The following is an 18,778-nucleotide window of genomic DNA, read 5'->3' on the forward strand; positions in this document are numbered from 1 at the left end:
CCCACGCTCTCATTTATCCCTCGCTATCTTTAAAAACTGTGTGCTGCGAAAGTCGGGATAGTAGCCACGACGCCTGCAATGGTCAGCCAGAAAGCCACTTGTGTTTTTTTAAAAGTAAAACGAGAAGCTGAGAAGCCGTGCGAAATAGCGGGGTTCACTAGACTGGCCCTGTCGGTGAGGACGAGTAAAGGTACAAGCCTTTCTGTGTTCTTCATGGCCAAGATCCACAAAGAAACAGTGTCTTTTTTGAGTCATGATATCGGAGTGTGACTCTTGGCAAAAACTTGTTGGAAGGTATTTACTAATGCATATTACAGCCATCACCATTGAAGATCTCTTCATCCTAAGAAAACCCCAGCACATCTCAGACTTTCTACGTGATAGGTGTTCCCAGAAGTGCTTGTGCTTTTTCCGTGGACGTTAAGGACTTATTTTATTCCCTACCTCAGGACATTCTGTGCGAGGAGGTGAAAGAGTGAATCCAGCGCTATGATGAGAATGTTTTTGTACACCTTGTGGAACTGACGTAGAAAGCTTCCTTGAACTTCTCAACTTTTCTTTGCAGTCGACGTTCGTCACCTGAAAAGACAAATGGTACATTGAAAGACAGGGCGTGTGTATTGCGTAATGTTTAGCTCCAGTCCTCAGTGACATTTTATTGGCTCGTTATGACAAACGCATACAAGCGAATCTTGATGAGACACATACCGCTAAGGTATTCCGCTCAAGTGCACAACAGTGCGACACAAGGCAGCACGCCGACGATTGCAGCTGACGACTGAGTTCTCTGACAATAACAGACTTAGATTTTTAGACCTGGAGCTTATGTTTCTGCCAGAACACGTGTGCTGGCAATACACTCCTCGCTCCAAGAAAGCCCTGTTACACTTTAGTTCAGCGCACTCCAAGCTTGTTAAGCGAGGAATCGCCAAAACGTGTATGAAGGAATCATTGTCAAGGTTTTGTAATCACCAGGTTCTGAGCAATTTTGGCAACCAAGTTAACAGATTTAAGAGAGCAGGCTATTCCGATCACCTGCTTTCTTGCATAACAGAATCACTTCTGAATGCATTGAAGCGGGGCAAGAAAGCACGGCACGCATCTCAGGACGAGCCAAATCCGAAAGTGTCTGCTATTCCTTATGTGCACAAAGTTTCTCACTGCTTAAAAAGAATCGTTGAAAAAACTGGGGTAAAGGTTGCCTTCACGGCAAAAAACAAGCTGAGCTCTTTTTGTAAAAGAGTTAACTAAGACGGATCTTTTAGTGTCGGGTGGAATACGAAGCAGGCAAAGATGTTTCAAGAATGTATTATAGGCATTGGGTATCTGATTTATTTATCATGTGGTCGATACTACATCGGTCAGACGGGGCACTGAACGATTGCCTTAAGGAGCACGCAAATCTGATGCGCGGATCAGTAGACATCCACTTGGCAAGTCACTGTGCGGACTGTAGGTGCACTCCGAAGTTTGATGAATGCCAAGTAATGGCAAGATATAAGTACAAGAGGACACGTGAAATATATGAAGCTTTTTTGATCCGCAAAGCAGGAGCTGAGTGTGTAAGTGCATTTTCCGTCAATCTGTTGGATAATAATTCAAGTATCTTTTCAGTTAAATTGTCATTTCAAGAATGGAATAAGGTGGTCTGGCGCATGCGCCTTCGTTTGTCATTTCTTTTGTGTGGGATGTCCAGATGTTGCCGTACCAACTTGCCCAACTTTGATTGCTTGGATGCACTACACGTCGTGCAACGCCAAATTCTCAGCTGTTATTCGTGATAATGTCACACTAAATACAGTATTTGACAGGGTACCTTGTTTGCTCTCTCGAAACATTGTTGTGCTGTGTGCGTTCACAAATGTTTTTTTCAGTGCGTGCATGCCGCAGTAAGCTTGGATGAGAAAGACACAATAATGAGCATGCACCATGCGTGGTCTTTATTTGACTTTAAATAAAACAAAGCGCTCAGTGGTGACTGCAGAGCAGCTGAGCGGGTTTAACCCAAGAAAACGAATAGGAAGGAATTCATAAATGATTTATGTTAGAACAACCGCTTGAACGTGCTTATTCTTGACAATATTTTATAACAACAGAAATGACTTGCTGCCGGCACCAAAATGCACTCGTGACGCTTCAAAGTTTATGAACGCAGCGGTAGCGATGTTAGCACTCATTCTAGACGGCAGAAAATACATGGTGTCAATGATGTGTTCTGCCGCAGCATGTCCCTTTCATGGACGATGGGGGCGTGCATCCAAAATAATGATTGATATGTGGGGTTTAACGTCCCAAAACCACCATATGATTATGAGTGACGCCGTAGTGGAGGGTTCCGGTAATTTCTACCACCTGGGGTTCTTTGACGTGCACTCAAATCTGAGCACACGGGCCTACAACATTTCCGCCTCCATCGGAAATGCAGCCGCCGCAGCCGGGTGCATCCAGAATAAGCTGAAAAAAACAGGAGCTTGTCTGCTGAACACTTTGATTTTTTTTTCTTTCCAGAAAGAGAAGCACTGTGTTGCTTGTCTGGTTAACCATGCCCCGTATACCCAAGAAAGAGCGACTTAACATTATTGAACTTTGTTGTGAAAAATACACCCAAAAAGCATAGGAGAGCTGACAGGAAGACCTGTCCAAGTGGTCAACAGGATTCGACAGGCTTACAAAAAGAAGGTCGAGTCAAGGATGTGCCTTACGGACGTTCACCAAGAGCCACAACGGATGATGACTTGTTGATTGTTGTGGCTGCTGTGAATGGCCCCCGCGTGTCACTTCAAGAACTCAGACAGAGCCTGCTGCTGAGGGCTTCAATGTCTACTGTGAGGCGGTGAATCAATGAAGCCGGCCTAAGTAGAAGAGCTGCTGCCCAAAATATTTCGCTTAGGGCCATAAACAAAGCAAAGCGGCTTGATTTCGCGCAACTACACGAAACCTGGGCGGTGAAACAATAGCAGAAAGTTCTACTCTGCAATGAGTGCAGCTTATACCACTGGTGACCAGCGAGAACGTGTTTTACACCCTGCAGGAATACTGTAACGTATTTCGCAGAATCAGTTTGACGTTGTTCGTCCATATATTTAAGTTAATATTTCGCAATATTCATATTGGTCCACCCCACACGCGGGTTCAGACTAAATTTTTGTGCTTTAGGGTTATGAATATTAAGTTCTAGTATATAGTTTCAGTATTTCTTACTTAAGAATGAATTATTGCTACTATATAGGCTAACCTACATGCTTAATAAATTTTGTCACTGTACCAAGATGAGAGGATTTATTTCGGTAAACACTTTAAAGTTTAAAACTTCCCAGGCATAAAAAAGTGAAGCCACAATTTTCCTTCGTAAGCTGCAAAATTAGCAAAGCACCCATATTGCGTTCCACAGGCGTAGTAACAATATCATAGTTGATATTCACTTTCAGAAATCAAGGTTTTCGACGTAGTGGACACGTAGCAACTCTATTTGTTGCAACTCTATTTGTCGCTAAGTTAGAGTACGCTTGCATTATTGGGATGCACTAGACACAACATTAAAATATTATATATAATTCGGAGAAAAGGTGTTCTGTTTATTTACTCTAAGTTTGAGCACACCAATTCTCCCACACTGCTCATGACAGAAATTGACATACGGCTGCTGGAAATACGCCGCCAGATGCTGCGCCTAAACTTTCTACAAGCTATAATTAATTTTGAATTATTCATAGACCATGTGTTATATGTGTCTCCCCTGTTCACGAGGCGTATCTGTGATGATGACACACATGCTTTAGCCCCTCATTTTGCAAGGACAGATGCTCACAAATGTTCTTTCTTTCCGAGAACATTGTGTCAGAATGAAACTCTAGGAATGAACCTTCCTACAGTAGCTCATTACCCCTGTCTTATTCTTTGTATCACCGTATTTTTTGTACTCATTGTGTCTGATTCCTATTATCTTCATATTGTCGTAATTATATATTGGTGTGATGTAGAATTTCTTGTTAACATATTAGGGTTCTTTCTGCATTATGTCTGAGGTTTTTGTATATTGTTTGGACTAAATGTATTCATATTTTGTATTTCACTTCTTGTTCTGTATTTAAAATCAGTGCCCTTCCTACAAACACAGAATCGTGGTCTGCCGTATATTATAAATAAAATGTGTAGCGTTCATTGGACTGTTATATAACAGAGGAGGCAACACTGGGTCCGAAATTGACATTAATCCGACAGCACGCCCGTATCATAGCAGTGGAGCGCATAAGCATAGCTCATTACTTTTTCAGAAAAAAAAACAGATAGCTAGCACTGCTATCACAATTGAAGTTGCACACACATAACTCTTGCCCCGCGGTGGTGGTCTAGTGGCTAAAGTACTCGGCTGCTGACCCGCAGGTCGCGGGATTAATCTCGGCTGTGGCGGCTGCATTTACGATGGAGTCGGGAATTTTGTAGGCACGTGTGCTCAGATTTGGGCGTACGCTAAAGAACCCCAGGTGGTCTAAATTTCCGGAGCCCTCCACTACCGCGTCCCTAATAATCATATGGCGATTTAAGGATGTTAAACCCTACATATAAATCAATCAACACACATAACGCTTGCGTGCGGACTTGGTCTAAAGCAGTTTCAAGGCATGGCGCGGCCCTGTTCTGAAATACTTGACTGACACACAATGCCTTGGCTCGATTTCTATTGCCATACCGATTTCAATTTTTTGCAGTTTTTGGGTCAACGTGACTGATGCATCGATTTCTTTGCTCTTTGACGTTTAAATAAGCAATGTATGTCCGCGACATCACTGGTTATGTGGAGAACGTAAAAAACTTGTGACGCATACGTGCATACTGCCGCCCGTGGTATACGGGCATCTGCCATACGTGAGAACAGAACAATGGTTTTATCAAGTGCACGTCAAGATGTTCAAACTAATCATGTGACTGCTAGACAGTCGTGTTCATATGCTATCTCCATACCCTACTGCGCAAACGTATATATGCGGCTAGATACAGATATATGTAGATATAGATGCTCAAAATAGCAGTTTGCCTTGCCAAGGAATGCTTCGCACTTAAAATCACTAGTAAATACAGAACAAGCTCAGAAATTTCCCAAGAAAAGGAAAGACCAATTTTAAGAAGTTTATTGATACACTACAAATAAAAGAACGCATGAATAAAACACACTAAAATTATCTTTACATTGAAAGCTAAACCACCATCTCTGCATCTCGGCAGATACTCTCAACAATGAAGACCTTCAGACGCTCGACTCTGGCTGTGACGTTGCAGCAGAAGTGGTTCGTTCTCTCATCGCCACCTTTCTCTCGCTTGTTATCGACTTCATCAGAAGCCAAGAACCCGCGATGCCTACCGCCAGTGATCCGACTGTCACAGCTGACAACGCACTGACCAGCACCGAGCTTTCTCTCGCCAAGGCGATCACTGCTTTCAGGCAGCCCTCCGTGTATATCACAGGCTCCACTGAATGCAACGTCCGTTTAGTTGTGTCCGTCACGCCATAGCCGCACATCACATTGGGCAGGCGTCTCTGCTCCCTGCAGCAAGAATAAGGCACGCCACAGCGCTCCCGGCTCGGGTTCCACCGAGAGCAGTGGAAGTACGCGTTGTGGTGCCAGTCCAGATAGCCCCGGGAGGAGATACCGCAGCACCGAAGCGAAGCCTGGAGCGTGTTGATGAGGTGTTCCATGTCAGGATCATCCCTGTAGATTACGACGGCTCGCCTCAAGATATTCTCGACACCTGATCTATTTGGCGGCGTCGAGGTGGACCACACGAAGGCGAGCACGGCCACGAGGACGACCGCGACAGCGATGGCGGACAGCGAGAATCCGTAGAGACACAGGAAGTTCTTGTTCTCGCGCAGAGCTCCTACGCATCCGAGTGCAGCTATGATGAAAACCAGGCAGCCAACGACTATGAAGAAGACAGCAGGGTCGAAGGTCAGGTCCACGTAACGGCGCAAAATTCGTACTTTGACTGTTAGGAGGTAGCCGCCCGTAAGTGCAGTTACACCACCTATAAGCCAGTAGATAACGTTCATAATGAACAGCAGTCCTTTGAGAATAAGACGGACAGACATGGCAAGTGTTCGCGTGCAGTAACACTGTGTGGAGTGGGCGGGTTGATGGCTCTATTTGAAGAGAATATTGAGCATGCGCATTTAGTTTTTTTTTTTTTTGGCTTTCTGACACTGCTGCTAAGTTCCTACTTTTAAACAGTAGGGCGGTAGAAGCGACGCGCATGATAGTAACACCATGTTCGTGCATTTGCAGAGTGATGGTCACGCCAATGCCACCTTTATTTCAATGTCAGTGTGAACGCGCGCGTATCAACCGGAATGGTCGGTCCGCCTTAGTTTAGGGAATGGTCACGATGCGACGCTTCATAAAGGGTTGCGCTGCTTGCGCCACACGTGCTTCCGAGTGCTTTCCTCAAAGATGCGATAGACGTGTTGCCCACTAAAATATTGTATGCTCTTAAATTCATTCCTTCGTGCTCTTTTTGCGTGGCTCGAAGCAACGCCACCACCACATCATGGCGCATCGCATCTAGAAGCGTTGCAGTGATGCTTCCCCATAAGGAAGCCAGGCTCAAGTTTGCTCAGCCCCGATAGCAGCACTAGCGGAAAGAGGGCAAAACACTGGTCACTAGGATAGGCCACGCTTGCTGGGTTTTCCCATTGCGCGCACGGTGCACGTGTTCCTTTGGGTGCTAATCTCGCATTTTGCACGCTATAGTCGCCGCTCCTTCACCTTCCTGAAAAGCAGGCACTCTGTACTGCTGCATTGTTAGCTGCTGCAGAAGTTTAAACATGACAAAGACCTGAAAACTGCCCATTAAGTTCTACTCCCGTATTCAGAAATGCTCCTCGACTCCATTTTCACCCTTCATTTGACAGAGTTGAGCACTGCGCCGCTGCTCGGCCGAAAATGATGCTGCGCTGCTCAAGAATCGCAGCATATAATCGCTGATATGCAGCGACTTGCCGTGCCTAGAGACGGCGCTCCCATCGGCTTTCTCAAGTGAAGGTGAAGCGTTGAGTAAAGGGATGTTCTAGAATACGGCGGCTACTGTCGCCAATTCAAGCAGTGAGAGAAGAAAAAGGCGTCAAGAGTGAAGTATGGCAGTTAGCCGGCACTGCACGGTCTCGTTACTTTGAATTATTTTAGTCGTGCACAGCACTACACACTATTCCCTGAAAGAGACGCGATGGCCGGGCTCATACTAAATGAAAGCTCGTTTGTATACTGAAACTACAGCAAATAGGCAACCGCTGTACATTGCTCGATTATGTTCTCGCTTTCCGAGACAACCATTGGTAGTGTGAAAACGGCGGAGCTCACTAGTTTAATACACCACTGTTAAAACACCGTAGTGTGAGCCCTGCAGCTGACGGCTGTTAACCACTCGTCGCCGCTCAATGTAAACTGCTTTATGTGGTGGGTTCGCACTGAGCGTTTGAACGTACAGGTCTTGCAAGTAACACTCACCGATAAGTTAGCATGCTGAGCTGTAGCGATGCTACGATCGAAGTCATGAGTTCATTTCCCGCATACGTCAGCTGCGTTTCCAAGGGAGCGAAACGCAGTAACAATGCGCTCAGATTTTGGCGCAAAAATAAAATACAGGGCGCACTGGTGCTGCATTATTCACGTGTAGGGTGGTATGATGCTCCATGTAAACAGAAGTGACGCTCGGTGTGTGTGGGCCCTCTGTCCGTTGTCGTGACGCCTTACACTTCAAAAGATATTTAAGTGCACGTTAAAAAAACTCAGGTGGCCTGAATCAATCTGCAGTCTCTAATCTCGGCGTGCCTTCTAATGACATGATGGCTTTGGCACGTAAAATATTAACACCTTGCATGCGCTCGAGCCGCGGGTGGTATACCGCGGACGCTATGAAAACAAGTTTTCATAACGGCAGCCGTGTGTGTGTTTGTCTTTTAGTGTTCAATTCTAGCGTGTAGTAAGTGCCGACCATGTACAAACAACTAGCCCCTACCCTGGCCCTTCTAACTGAAAAAAGAAAAAATTTTGATGGTTTCACGAAATTTGACGCTGTTATCAGGGGCAAATCTTGGCGGAACTAAATACGCACTCGATATTAGTGGGTATTGTATGGTAGGACGAAGACCAGGTGAGCTGTCAACATGGGCGTTTTAGCCGCAGAGGCAAGAGAGAGCGCTAGCTCCCCCGCCCCCTCACTGAAAAACGTTGGGGGCGCTGCCCCCCCCCCCCCTTTTTTTTAGACAATGGTCCCTCTTGGCTGCACGCTGGGGAAACCACCAAGTAAGGCGAAGCGTTCCGTCGCAACAGTAATCACTCAGTTATGTTCTGACGAAAGAATGAAAATGTTACGAGAAAATGTTACAACAGAGTGAAATTTCGCCCATATTTTCGCTGTGATAATTTTTCTTGCAGGCTTTTTGCGGTGCGGGTCGCCTATGCGACGCTTTCGCGTCTTGTGCTGTAGTAATGCAGAACAGGCAAGTGCTGAACAGGGGCCATATAAGATTACGTCCTATGTTCATGCTTTTATTCTGCTGTGACTTGTTTATGCAGGTACAAGTGGGAACGAGCAAACTTTTTTAAAACCGGTAAAAGCACTTGCTGCTTCCAGAAAATGATTTTCTTCGAAACAGATATATCTTCACCGCTGCTCTGTCGAAGCTGTTGCGAGCTGATGAGAGTGGCGAATCGTTTCTGATGTTTAGGTTTTTCCATACTGAAATGCCAAAAATTGCTTCCACATTATTCTCTGATAAACCTCATCAGCCTTGCTTATTGTAACTTTGAGCAACAGCGGCAACTTGCAAAGTGGCCATGAATAAAGCAGTGCACTCGGGCTCACTAGGAAGCTCAGCTTGTAAGCTTGCCCCACAACTTGACCCACCGGACAAGGGAGAAGGTGAGAGACCATGGTTTTTAGCATAACTGAGGCTTAGTTAAAATACATCTTGGACAGCAAAGAAGCACAATCGTGCATTGCTGCTTATTTCTTTCTATTTCTCTTTCTCTCAGAAAGTGTGAGCTCACAGAAATGTATACGCACACAAACTACTAAACAGTGTTATGCTGCAAGCATAAATATTTTATTATACTCATAATCCATCTCGCCACCTGCAATAAATAGTCGCTGCTTATGTGATTGGCGGCTAACCTACTTGAATTACATTTAGAAGGAGATATTCTCTCCAACTTTATGACGTCATTGAACAAGGAGGTGATATTGTCCCGCAGAAAATTTTAAATACTGAAGAACCAATGGCAAACAAACAGTCGTATCGAAAACAGATTATCCTTTTATTCTTCACGTGGTCGTTCATAAGTGGTCATTACGTGATGGATCATTTTTGCTTCGATTTTTGCCTCGCGTAACAAGCTGGTGCTGTGTGCATCACAAAGAATGTTTACACCAACCATATACAGCTAACAACCATTTAGAAATGGAGCAACGAGGGTAGTTTAACGTTATATTCACACAAATTTTGTTCTTGCAAAGAAAAAAATTTGCTTAGCCCGTTTATATTGGCGTATTTGTGCAGCTGCCTGGGGGCCCCTTATAAATGTCAATATAAATACAATGAGTGTAAACAATGTAGTATGCCCCTAACAATTTAAATTATACATTTTTAAATGAAAAGGCTGACAAGGTGAAAATAAGTTATTTACAGTAATATAACAATAGCAATAATATTATTGGTTGCACGCTCTAAAAATACTGTTCACACTAAAATAAAATATACACACAAGCCTGAATATATGCAAGAAAGTGTAATACTTGTAAAAAATGTTTAACAGCAATCACTAGTTGAGAAAACATGGTTGAGCCCTTCGTCATGAACATCGGCCTATGACAAAAAAGTAAAACGCGCCTTTACAGGGGTAACAAAATGTTTACTGTTCATTGATAGAGGAGGGTGTGCCGAATGTATGTCTTAGTGTTTGGAAACTAAAGCCCCGTTCAACGTGGGTGTATCTTCGTTGACGCTTGGTACATCTCCATACCGACAACTAACATCCATGGTAAATATATTAAACAAACCATTGTGGTATCTCGATGTTAACTGCCAAAGCATAATTGGAAAAAGAGTCGTGATAGCAAGGTGAGCGTCGTATTTTGGACGCAGAAATCGGGCTAAAAACTTTGTGGTATCCAAGAAAGCGAGTCGTGTCAGCTGTGTGTATGCAAATTTGTATGCAACTGCGAGTGTGTCCTTGAAGTTCTCTGTTTCTCTCTCTCCCTATGTATATATATATATATATATATATATATATATATATATATTGAGGAAACTATACAAATGATGATGACATGTCCAAATGATAAAGAAGATTCGGTGACTGCGCACACACTATTTCCCCGTCACGCTGGAAGCGGCCTCCTGGCCGCGCGAGAGATAATATTAGGAATTGCGTCGGGTATACAGTTTCAGTCGAGAAATGTGCCCAATTTCAGTCCCACGGCAACGGTGGTATGAGGGAGCGTTAAGTGGTAAGATACGGTAATTAACGGGGGACGTTTGTTCAATCACCATATAAGGTCCTGTAAAACGACTGAGGAATTTTTCACATAAGCCGGGCACACACGCGGGAGTCCACAGAAGAACTTCGTCTCCTGGGGAAAAGGTAAGAGCACGTAGAGTTGAGTCGTAGCGAGACTTGCGAGCTTCCTGAGAGATGTCGGTGTTGATTCGGGCCAGATGACGGCAGTGCTCAAGGCGAGACCAAAATTGTGCGGATAAAAGGCCTGCTGAGGTAACACGAGCCGAAAGGAAGGAGACGTCCAGAGTGACACTTGGAGAACGGCCATGGACCAGAAAATAGGGAGAAAAGCTGGTGATGCGTTGCGTAGCCGTATTGTAGGCGAACGTTACGAATAACAAAATGGCGTCCCAGTTCGTGTGGTCAGGGTTGACGTTCATAGCAATCATGTCCGAGAGGGTACGATAAAAGCGTTCCGTCAAGCCATTTCTTTGGGGATGATAAGTAGAAGTTTTCTTGTGGATGGTGTTGGCGGCGCGTAGAACCTCAGCAACAATAGAGGAAAGAAAGACCTTGCCGTGGTCGCTGAGCAGAACACGTGGAGCTCCATGGCATAAAAATATAATACGCAGAAAAAAATCGGCTACTTCAGTGGCTGTAGCAGCGTGCAGTGAGGCTGTGTCCGCGTAACGAGTGAGGTGGTCAACAGCCGTTACAATCCAACAATTTCCATTGGCGGTCACGGGAAGGGGGCCGTACAAGTGTATTTCCGACAACTTCGCATGGCAAAACGGGACAAAGAAGAGGTTGGAGAAAGCCAGAAGGAGCAGAAGTGGGTCGTTCCCGCCGTTGACATAAGGCACACGAAGAAACAGATTTGGCAATGGCGGATGAGAGGCCAGGCCAAGTGAACCGACTGCGTATTTTGTCGTACGTTTTGTGATAGCCGAGATGCCCAACAGCAGGATCATCGTGGAATGTCTCAAGAACCTGACGCTGTAGACAACGTGGTATTACGGGGACCCATTTGTTTCTTTCAACGTGGTAAATATAGCGATGTAAAACACCATCGTGAAGCTTGAATTGTTTCAGTTGTCGGCGAAGTCGGGCGTTCGGAGGAGTGGATGTGCCTTCTAAGCGTGCTGTTATGGAGCGGCTGTAAGGGTCAACGCGTTGATGCGACACAAAAGTAGAAGGGCGGCCGGACCTTAGCCAACTGAGACCTGCGATGGGTAATGCGGCGGTGGAAATTGGTGATGGTGGGCTATTACGGTTGCGTAGAGGACAGCGAGAGAGCATCAGCATCTTGGTGCTTCTTACCAGACCAGTAGACGACACCAAAGTTGTGCTCTTGTAAGCGAAGTATGAAATGCAGCCGCCGCAGCCGGGAATCGAACCCGCGACCTGCGGGTCAGCAGCCGAGTACCTTAGCCACTAGACCACCGCGACGGGGCAACAATTGCAACGGAATGCGGGTCAATAGCGCATGTGACTGTTGTTGATCCACGGGGCAACAATAAAGGTTCGGGGGTCTGATTTAACGCAGTAATAAAAGCAGACCCTTCAAAAAAACGAACAAGGCCTGGAATGATCAGAATGCCTCGATGTACCGTGTGGCCATAGGGTAGTAGGAGCACGTCACCATCCACAATTTTGATGCAATCAACGCTAATTACTTCTTCTCGGGATGGCCAAAGAACAGAATCTAAAGTGGTGACGAGACGAATGCGCTCTTCGGGTTCCGATACAGAAAAGTCGCTGGGATTGAGGTGGATAAGGCGCTGACGACAAGATATAGAAGCGCGTGCAGACGACAGAAAATCCCACCCCAAAATGAGTTCGTGGGTGCTCTCACGGAGAACTGCAACAGCAATATGATAAAGAATAACGTCTATGAAAACACTAACTGTACACTGGGCGAGTGGTCGACAAATGGCGTTCGTCGCAGCACGGAGAGACGGGTCCGAAGGTGTTTTATGTTGTGGAGACGCGAGCAAAGGTCAGAGCGAATAATGGAAATAGCAGCGCCTGTATTCTCTAGAGCTTCGACGCATATACCTTCTAATAACACTGTTACAAGTTCGATGGTCTGTCTGGAGGAATTGCTGGCTGTCCGGTGGATGCAGTTTCCCCTCCTAAACTGCATTGGGGAGTTTTCCGAGTGGGCATTCAGAACATTGGAGGCGGGTCGCAGAGGCGACACGGAACGGCGATTGAGAGATGGTGAGTGGCGGCGAGACTCACGGGAGTTCACAGGCAGGCCACTACTGTATGGTGGAGAGGGCGAACGCTGAAAAGAATACCCGTAAGGCGTGCGCTGGTAGTTCGTGAGTGGACTGAAGCATCCGCGTTCCTCTGGAGCGTAGCAACGGTGCTCGTCCCGTTGGCGCCTTCGGCAAAAGCGAGATATATGACCCTTATAGCCTCAATAATATCAGATTGGGCGTTTAGGACGCGGCATGGCGTAATACGGCTGTGGACGCATCGGTGGTGACACTGATGCCACAGGTACAAGGCCACCTGGTGTAGCCGCTGGGATAGTGGTGGGAGCTGAGAGTGCCGCTACTTCTGCGTACGTTGGTACCTGACGAGGTCTTGATTCGGTGGAACAAGGTGGATGTGACGCAGATGCAATTTCTTGCCTAATCATGTCCGGCAAGTTGGTTGGAGCTGAGGCTAAAGTAGATGGTGGGGCGCAGGAAGAGCAGCGCCCATGAAGCTCCTCACGAACGATGTCGCGCACCAGGGCACGGATGTCGAGGGCTGCAGGAAGACGAATGTCCGAGGCATCATGGCAAAGACGAAGAGACGGAAATTCTTCTAGTCTTTGGCAAATGGTGATGACATCTTGAGTCATTTTAGGGTTCTGCGACGCAAGGGCGTTGAATGCGACGGTATTTATGCCTTTGATATTATGGCGTATTTGGTCGCTTTGAGGCATAGCTGAATTCACACGCTTGCACAAGGCAAAAACATCCTCAATGTTCGAGGTGTATGATTCACCCGCCAGCAGTATACGTTCAGCAAGCTTCTTCGTTGCTGCTTCAGCGCGAACACTGGGGGAACCGAAAATCTGACGGAGCTGCCATGGAAACATGTCCCAGTCGGGAAGATCTTGGAGGTGGTTCCAAAACCAGGTTTTGGCAGCATCAGTTAGGTAGAAAAGGACCGTACGTAACTTGTAAAAAGTATCCCACCTGTTTAACTCGCTGATGAGTTCGATGTGTGTAGTCAATCTTCAACGTCATCCCCTTTGAGACCCGAGAATACTGGCCGATCACGCTGGTGGCTGTGGATGGCCAGGGTCCACGGTGGAGGCTGGTCTGGGCTGGGGGTATTGAATGGACCAGGATTGTCTTGCACTGCCATGGTAGGTGGTAGTAGACGACGACCCAAGCGGAGATCCCGTGGTAACGTGCGAGAGGACTTGAGGATTAAGAAGCACCTCCACCACTTACGAGGAAGAGCTTTATCGAGACAAGCTCGAGCTGGCTGGCAGATGAGGAAACTATACAAATGATGACGACTTGTCCAATTGATAAAGAAGAGTCGGTAACTGGGCTCACAATATATATATATATATATATATATATATATATATATATATATATTGTAGCGAAGCCTCCGAACTATGAAATGGGTCGAACTCTTGAGTACCTTCTAGTGGGGCTACCCAACAAGGACGCCGCTCGCGCTGAGAGCCCGTGCTTTGCTGTGACTGTCGCCATTGCATATTCTCGCTCGTTGCCGGCTAATAAACGCCTTAACAATTTGGTAGAGAGTGCTGCGATCCCTGTCTATGCCTTTGGAGCTACGATCACGTACCCTGCCATCTACTGTGTACCAAGACGCTTCTCAGCAAACGCCTCCTCCAATGCCACCCCCTTGTCCCGGTGTCCCCAGAATCCGCGATCCACCCATCTTCACTGGCGCTGATGGCACTGACGTGGAGGACTGGCTCGCCATTTACGACCGCGTGAGCGTCCCCAACAAATGAGATGAGGACGGCAAGCTGACAAACTTGGTGTTTTACCTTGCCGGTGTCGCCAGTTTGTGGTACAAGAACCACGCGTCCGATTTTGCCACCTGGTTCGATTTCAAGACCGCAATCGTCAACGTCTTCGGCCGCCCTGCTGTTCGCAAGCTGCAAGCCAAGCAGCGCTTGCGTGAACGCGCTCAAGAGGCTGGTGAGTCATTCACCAGCTATATTGAAGATGTCCTGGACCTATGTAACAAATCCAATCACACCATGTCCGAGTCTGACAAGATCCGAAACATCATGAAAGGCATCGACGATGATGCCTTCACGATGCTGCTCGCCAAAAACCCCGGCACGGTGGCAGAGGTCATCACACTGTGCCAGAGCTACGAGGAGCTCCGCCGGCAGCGTTCGATGACCCGACGCTCCCCACCACGAGCTGCAACGCTTGCTGGCTTGGAGGCTAGTTGTGACCAAGTGGCGTTCATGGCAGAACTGAAGTCCTTTATCCGTGAGGGAATCGCGCGTCAGTTCTCCCTCCTGCCCTTTTCCCACCAACCTGCTGTTCAACAATCGGCTACTACCCTTCTCCCTCCCATCCCCCGAGCGATTGAACAGGAAATAGTGGAGGTAACGCCTGCTTACCACCCCCAACAGCCTCCGGCTCCTGCGTCCCTGAGTTACGCGCAAGTGGTCGCCAGGCCACCCCAAGTCGTTCAAGCACCCGCCCCTCTGACCTACGCTGAAGCTGCTGCACGACCTCCGTCCGTTGCAGCGGGTATGCCCGCTACGTATGTTGACGTAACCCCTCATCCTCAGCTTCAGTCCACCATGCAGCCACCGTTCCGTCCATCAGCCCTTGCGACATGGGTGAGACCTACCCCGGTGAACAGATGGCGCACACCCGACAACCGGCCCATCTGCTTTGCCTGCGGTTACGCCGGTCACGTGGCCCGTTATTGCCATCGCGTACAGCCGGCTCCAATTTCTTCACCTGTTGCTGGCCAACTCAGCCGTCTTTATCGCGAAGAACCACCGTCTATGCCACCTCGATCTCGCCCAGGTCCATCTCGAAGATCACCGTCTCCACGACGCCGTTCCCTGTCTCCCATGCGGCCAAGTGCGGCAGCTCATGAGCGGGAAAACTAGTCGTCGCAGTCCCTGAGGCAAGGACTGCGACGCTATCGCAATGTGAAAGCCCTCAGAGCAGCCCCTCGAATGTCATTGACGTGCTTGTGGACGGTGTTTGTGCATCGGCTCTTATTGACACTGGAGCTGCCGTATCAGTTATGGACGAAAAACTCTGCCGCTTACTTCGAAAAGTGACGACGCCACTTTCTGGGTTATCCCTCCGTACTGCGAGTTTGCACCGGATTCATCCTACAGCAGGGTGCACAGCTCGCGTTGTCATCCAGGACGTTCTGTATGTCGCCCAGTTCATCGTCATTCAGGCATGCTCTCATGACGTCATCCTGGGATGGGACTTTCTCTCCCGCCATGACGCCGTCATCCATTGTGCCACCGCCGAAATTGAGCTCTCACCCTTCTCGCATTTGACGCCAGAAGACAGTCCCCCGACACTGAGCAAGATTCTAACGAGAGACGATACAACAGTGCCTCCAAACTCGACGATGGCTGTGTCTGTCTACTGCGCTGGTCTCTCCGACACCATTGGACTTGTTTCGCCATCTGACCGCGCTTGCAGCAGGAAAGGGTTGCTAGTACCTTTCGCGACCGTGCAGGTCAACCAGGGCAACACTGCTATTTTTGTAACCAACCCGTTCCCGTACGCTGTTACCTTGCTTCGAGGGGAATGTCTCGGCAGAGTGGAACCAGTCGACGACGCACAAGTTCTGGACGTACCCGATGACACGCGCGCTCCCAGGTCGTGTACCATCAATGCTGTTTCCACTTCTGATTCGTCGTCTGCTGATGTATTTGGCCCCTCCATCGCTGACAACCTTACGGCCGTACAGCGTTCCCAACTTCTGGACCTGTTACAAGAATATCGTTCTTCTTTCGATGTCGGGCGAAGTTCTCTCGGTCGCACGTCCGTTGTTACGCATCGCATCGACACTGGTGCCCATCCACCTTTACGGCAACGTCCATATCGCGTGTCGCCTGCTGAACGTCGAGTAATTATTGATCAGGTTGACGATATGCTCCGACGCGACGTTATTCGGCCCTCCGACAGTCCATGGGCGTCTCCTGTTGTTCTAGTTGCGAAGAAAGACGGTTCTGTGCGGTTCTGTGTGGACTACAGACGGCTCAATAAGATCACTCGCAAGGATGTTTATCCACTGCCACGCATCGATGACGCGATTGACAGCCTTCATGGAGCCGATTTTTTTTCTTCTCTCGATCTGCGCTCGGGGTACTGGCAAGTACCCATGGCTGACGACGCTCGACCAAAGACCGCCTTCGTCACGCCAGACGGCTTGTACGAGTTTAACGTCATGCCGTTTGGTCTATGTAATGCACCTGCGACCTTTGAGCGCATGATGGACACCGTTCTGCGCAACTTGAAATGGTACACGTGCTTGTGTTACCTCGACGATGTCATTGTCTTTGCTCCGGATTTCTCCACGCATCTCCAACGTCTGAAAGAAGTTTTCGCACGTGTGAGCAATGCCGGCTTACAACTAAATCTGAAAAAGTGCCGCTTTGCAGCACGGCAACTCACCATACTGGGGTACGTCGTGTCCAAAGACGGCATTCTTCCTGATCCTGCCAAGCTTCAGGCCGTGGCCGAATTCCCCAAACCTGCATCTGTCAAAGAACTGCGTAGTTTCGTTGGCCTGTGCTCATACTTCCGACGCTTCATACGAAATTTCGCCACGATCATATCACCGCTGACGAAGCTCCTTCGAAGCAACGGGCCCTTCAATTCGTGGTCATCCGAGTGCGACGACGCGTTCGCGAAGCTCCGCCATTTGTTGACGTCGCCTCCCATTCTACGCCACTACGACCCTACAGCCCCAACGGAGGTGCACACGGACGCCAGCGGAGTAGGCCTCGGCTCTGTCCTGGCGCAGCGAAAACCCGGATTCCCTGAATATGTCGTAGCATATGCAAGCCGTACGCTCACGAGAGCCGAGAAAAACTACACCGTCACGGAGAAAGAGTGCCTGGCGATCGTCTGGGCTCTTACAAAGTTTCGACCTTATTTGTATGGTCGCCCATTGGATGTCGTCACCGACCATCATGCACTATGCTGGCTTTCATCATTGAAGGATCCCTCAGGCCGTCTCGCCCGTTGGGCTCTTCGCTTACAAGACTACGATATCCGCGTGCTGTACCGCAACGGACGCCAGCATGCTGACGCCGACGCCCTCTCGCGCTCCCCTCTGCCTGAAGGTGATGTGCTCTGCTCAGTATCCTCGGCTGCTGTTTCTGCCATTGATGTTGACATCATCGCTACCGAACAGCGAAAGGATAATTGGATCGGCCCGCTCATCGACATGCTCTCTGATCCATCCGCAACGCCATCCACGCGTGCATTGCGTCGTCAAGCTCGCCATTTCGCCATTCGTGACGGCCTCCTACACCGACGCAATTACGACGCCGACGGCCGGCAGTGGTTACTCGTGATACCCCGCAGTCTGCGGTCAGAGATATGTGAATCATTCCATTCTGATCCGCAATGCGCGCACTCTGGAGTATTCAACACCTACCATCGCATTCGACAACGCTACTTCTGGCACGGGATGTACCGCTATGTGCAGCAGTTCGTTCGCTCTTGCCTCACTTGCCAACGCCGTAAACCGTCAGCCCACATGTCGCACGCCAGTCTACAACCGTTACCTTGCCCTGACCGTCCCTTTGGGCGCGTAGGTATCGATTTGTATGGACCACTTCCTCTGACGTCGGCTGGTAACCGCTGGGCCATCGTTGCCGTTGACCATTTAACGCGATACGCCGAAACCGCCGCTCTCCCTGCGGCTGCTGCGCGCGATGTTGCGTCCTTCCTGCTGCATCGATTTATACTGCGCCACGGACCACCCCAAGAGCTTCTCAGCGATTGAGGCCGTGTCTTCTTGTCGGAAGTCGTCGAAGCCATTCTGACGGAGTGCCATTCTGTCCAACGCAAAACTACTGCTTACCACCCACAGACGAATGGCCTCACCGAACGCTTTAACCGCACCCTCGGCGACATGCTTTCTATGTACGTCGCTGCCAACCACACTAATTGGGATAATATACTGCCCTTCGTCACCTACGCCTACAACACCGCCCCTCAGAGCACGACTGGTTTTTCACCTTTCTACTTGCTGTACGGAAGGCACCCGTCGCACACCATGGACAC

General features: G+C 48.4%; 1 protein-coding gene across 1 annotated transcript; it reads right to left on the reverse strand.

Moving 5' to 3' along the window:
* Nucleotides 1-5,245: 5,245 nt before the first annotated feature.
* On the reverse strand, nucleotides 5,246-6,088 carry LOC119176686 (tetraspanin-33). The gene has a single exon (XM_037428045.2). It carries the CDS (start codon nucleotides 6,086-6,088, stop codon nucleotides 5,246-5,248), a length of 843 nt encoding a protein of 280 aa, XP_037283942.2.
* Nucleotides 6,089-18,778: the final 12,690 nt, after the last annotated feature.

The sequence above is a fragment of the Rhipicephalus microplus genome, chromosome X (genome assembly GCF_043290135.1).
Source record: "Rhipicephalus microplus isolate Deutch F79 chromosome X, USDA_Rmic, whole genome shotgun sequence".
In the NCBI taxonomy this organism is placed as follows: Eukaryota; Metazoa; Arthropoda; class Arachnida; order Ixodida; family Ixodidae; genus Rhipicephalus; species Rhipicephalus microplus.

Excerpts from the sequence above, each read along its gene's own strand:
- LOC119176686 (XM_037428045.2), bottom strand. The coding sequence starts at position 6,088 with ATGTCTGTCCGTCTTATTCTCAAAGGACTGCTGTTCATTATGAACGTT.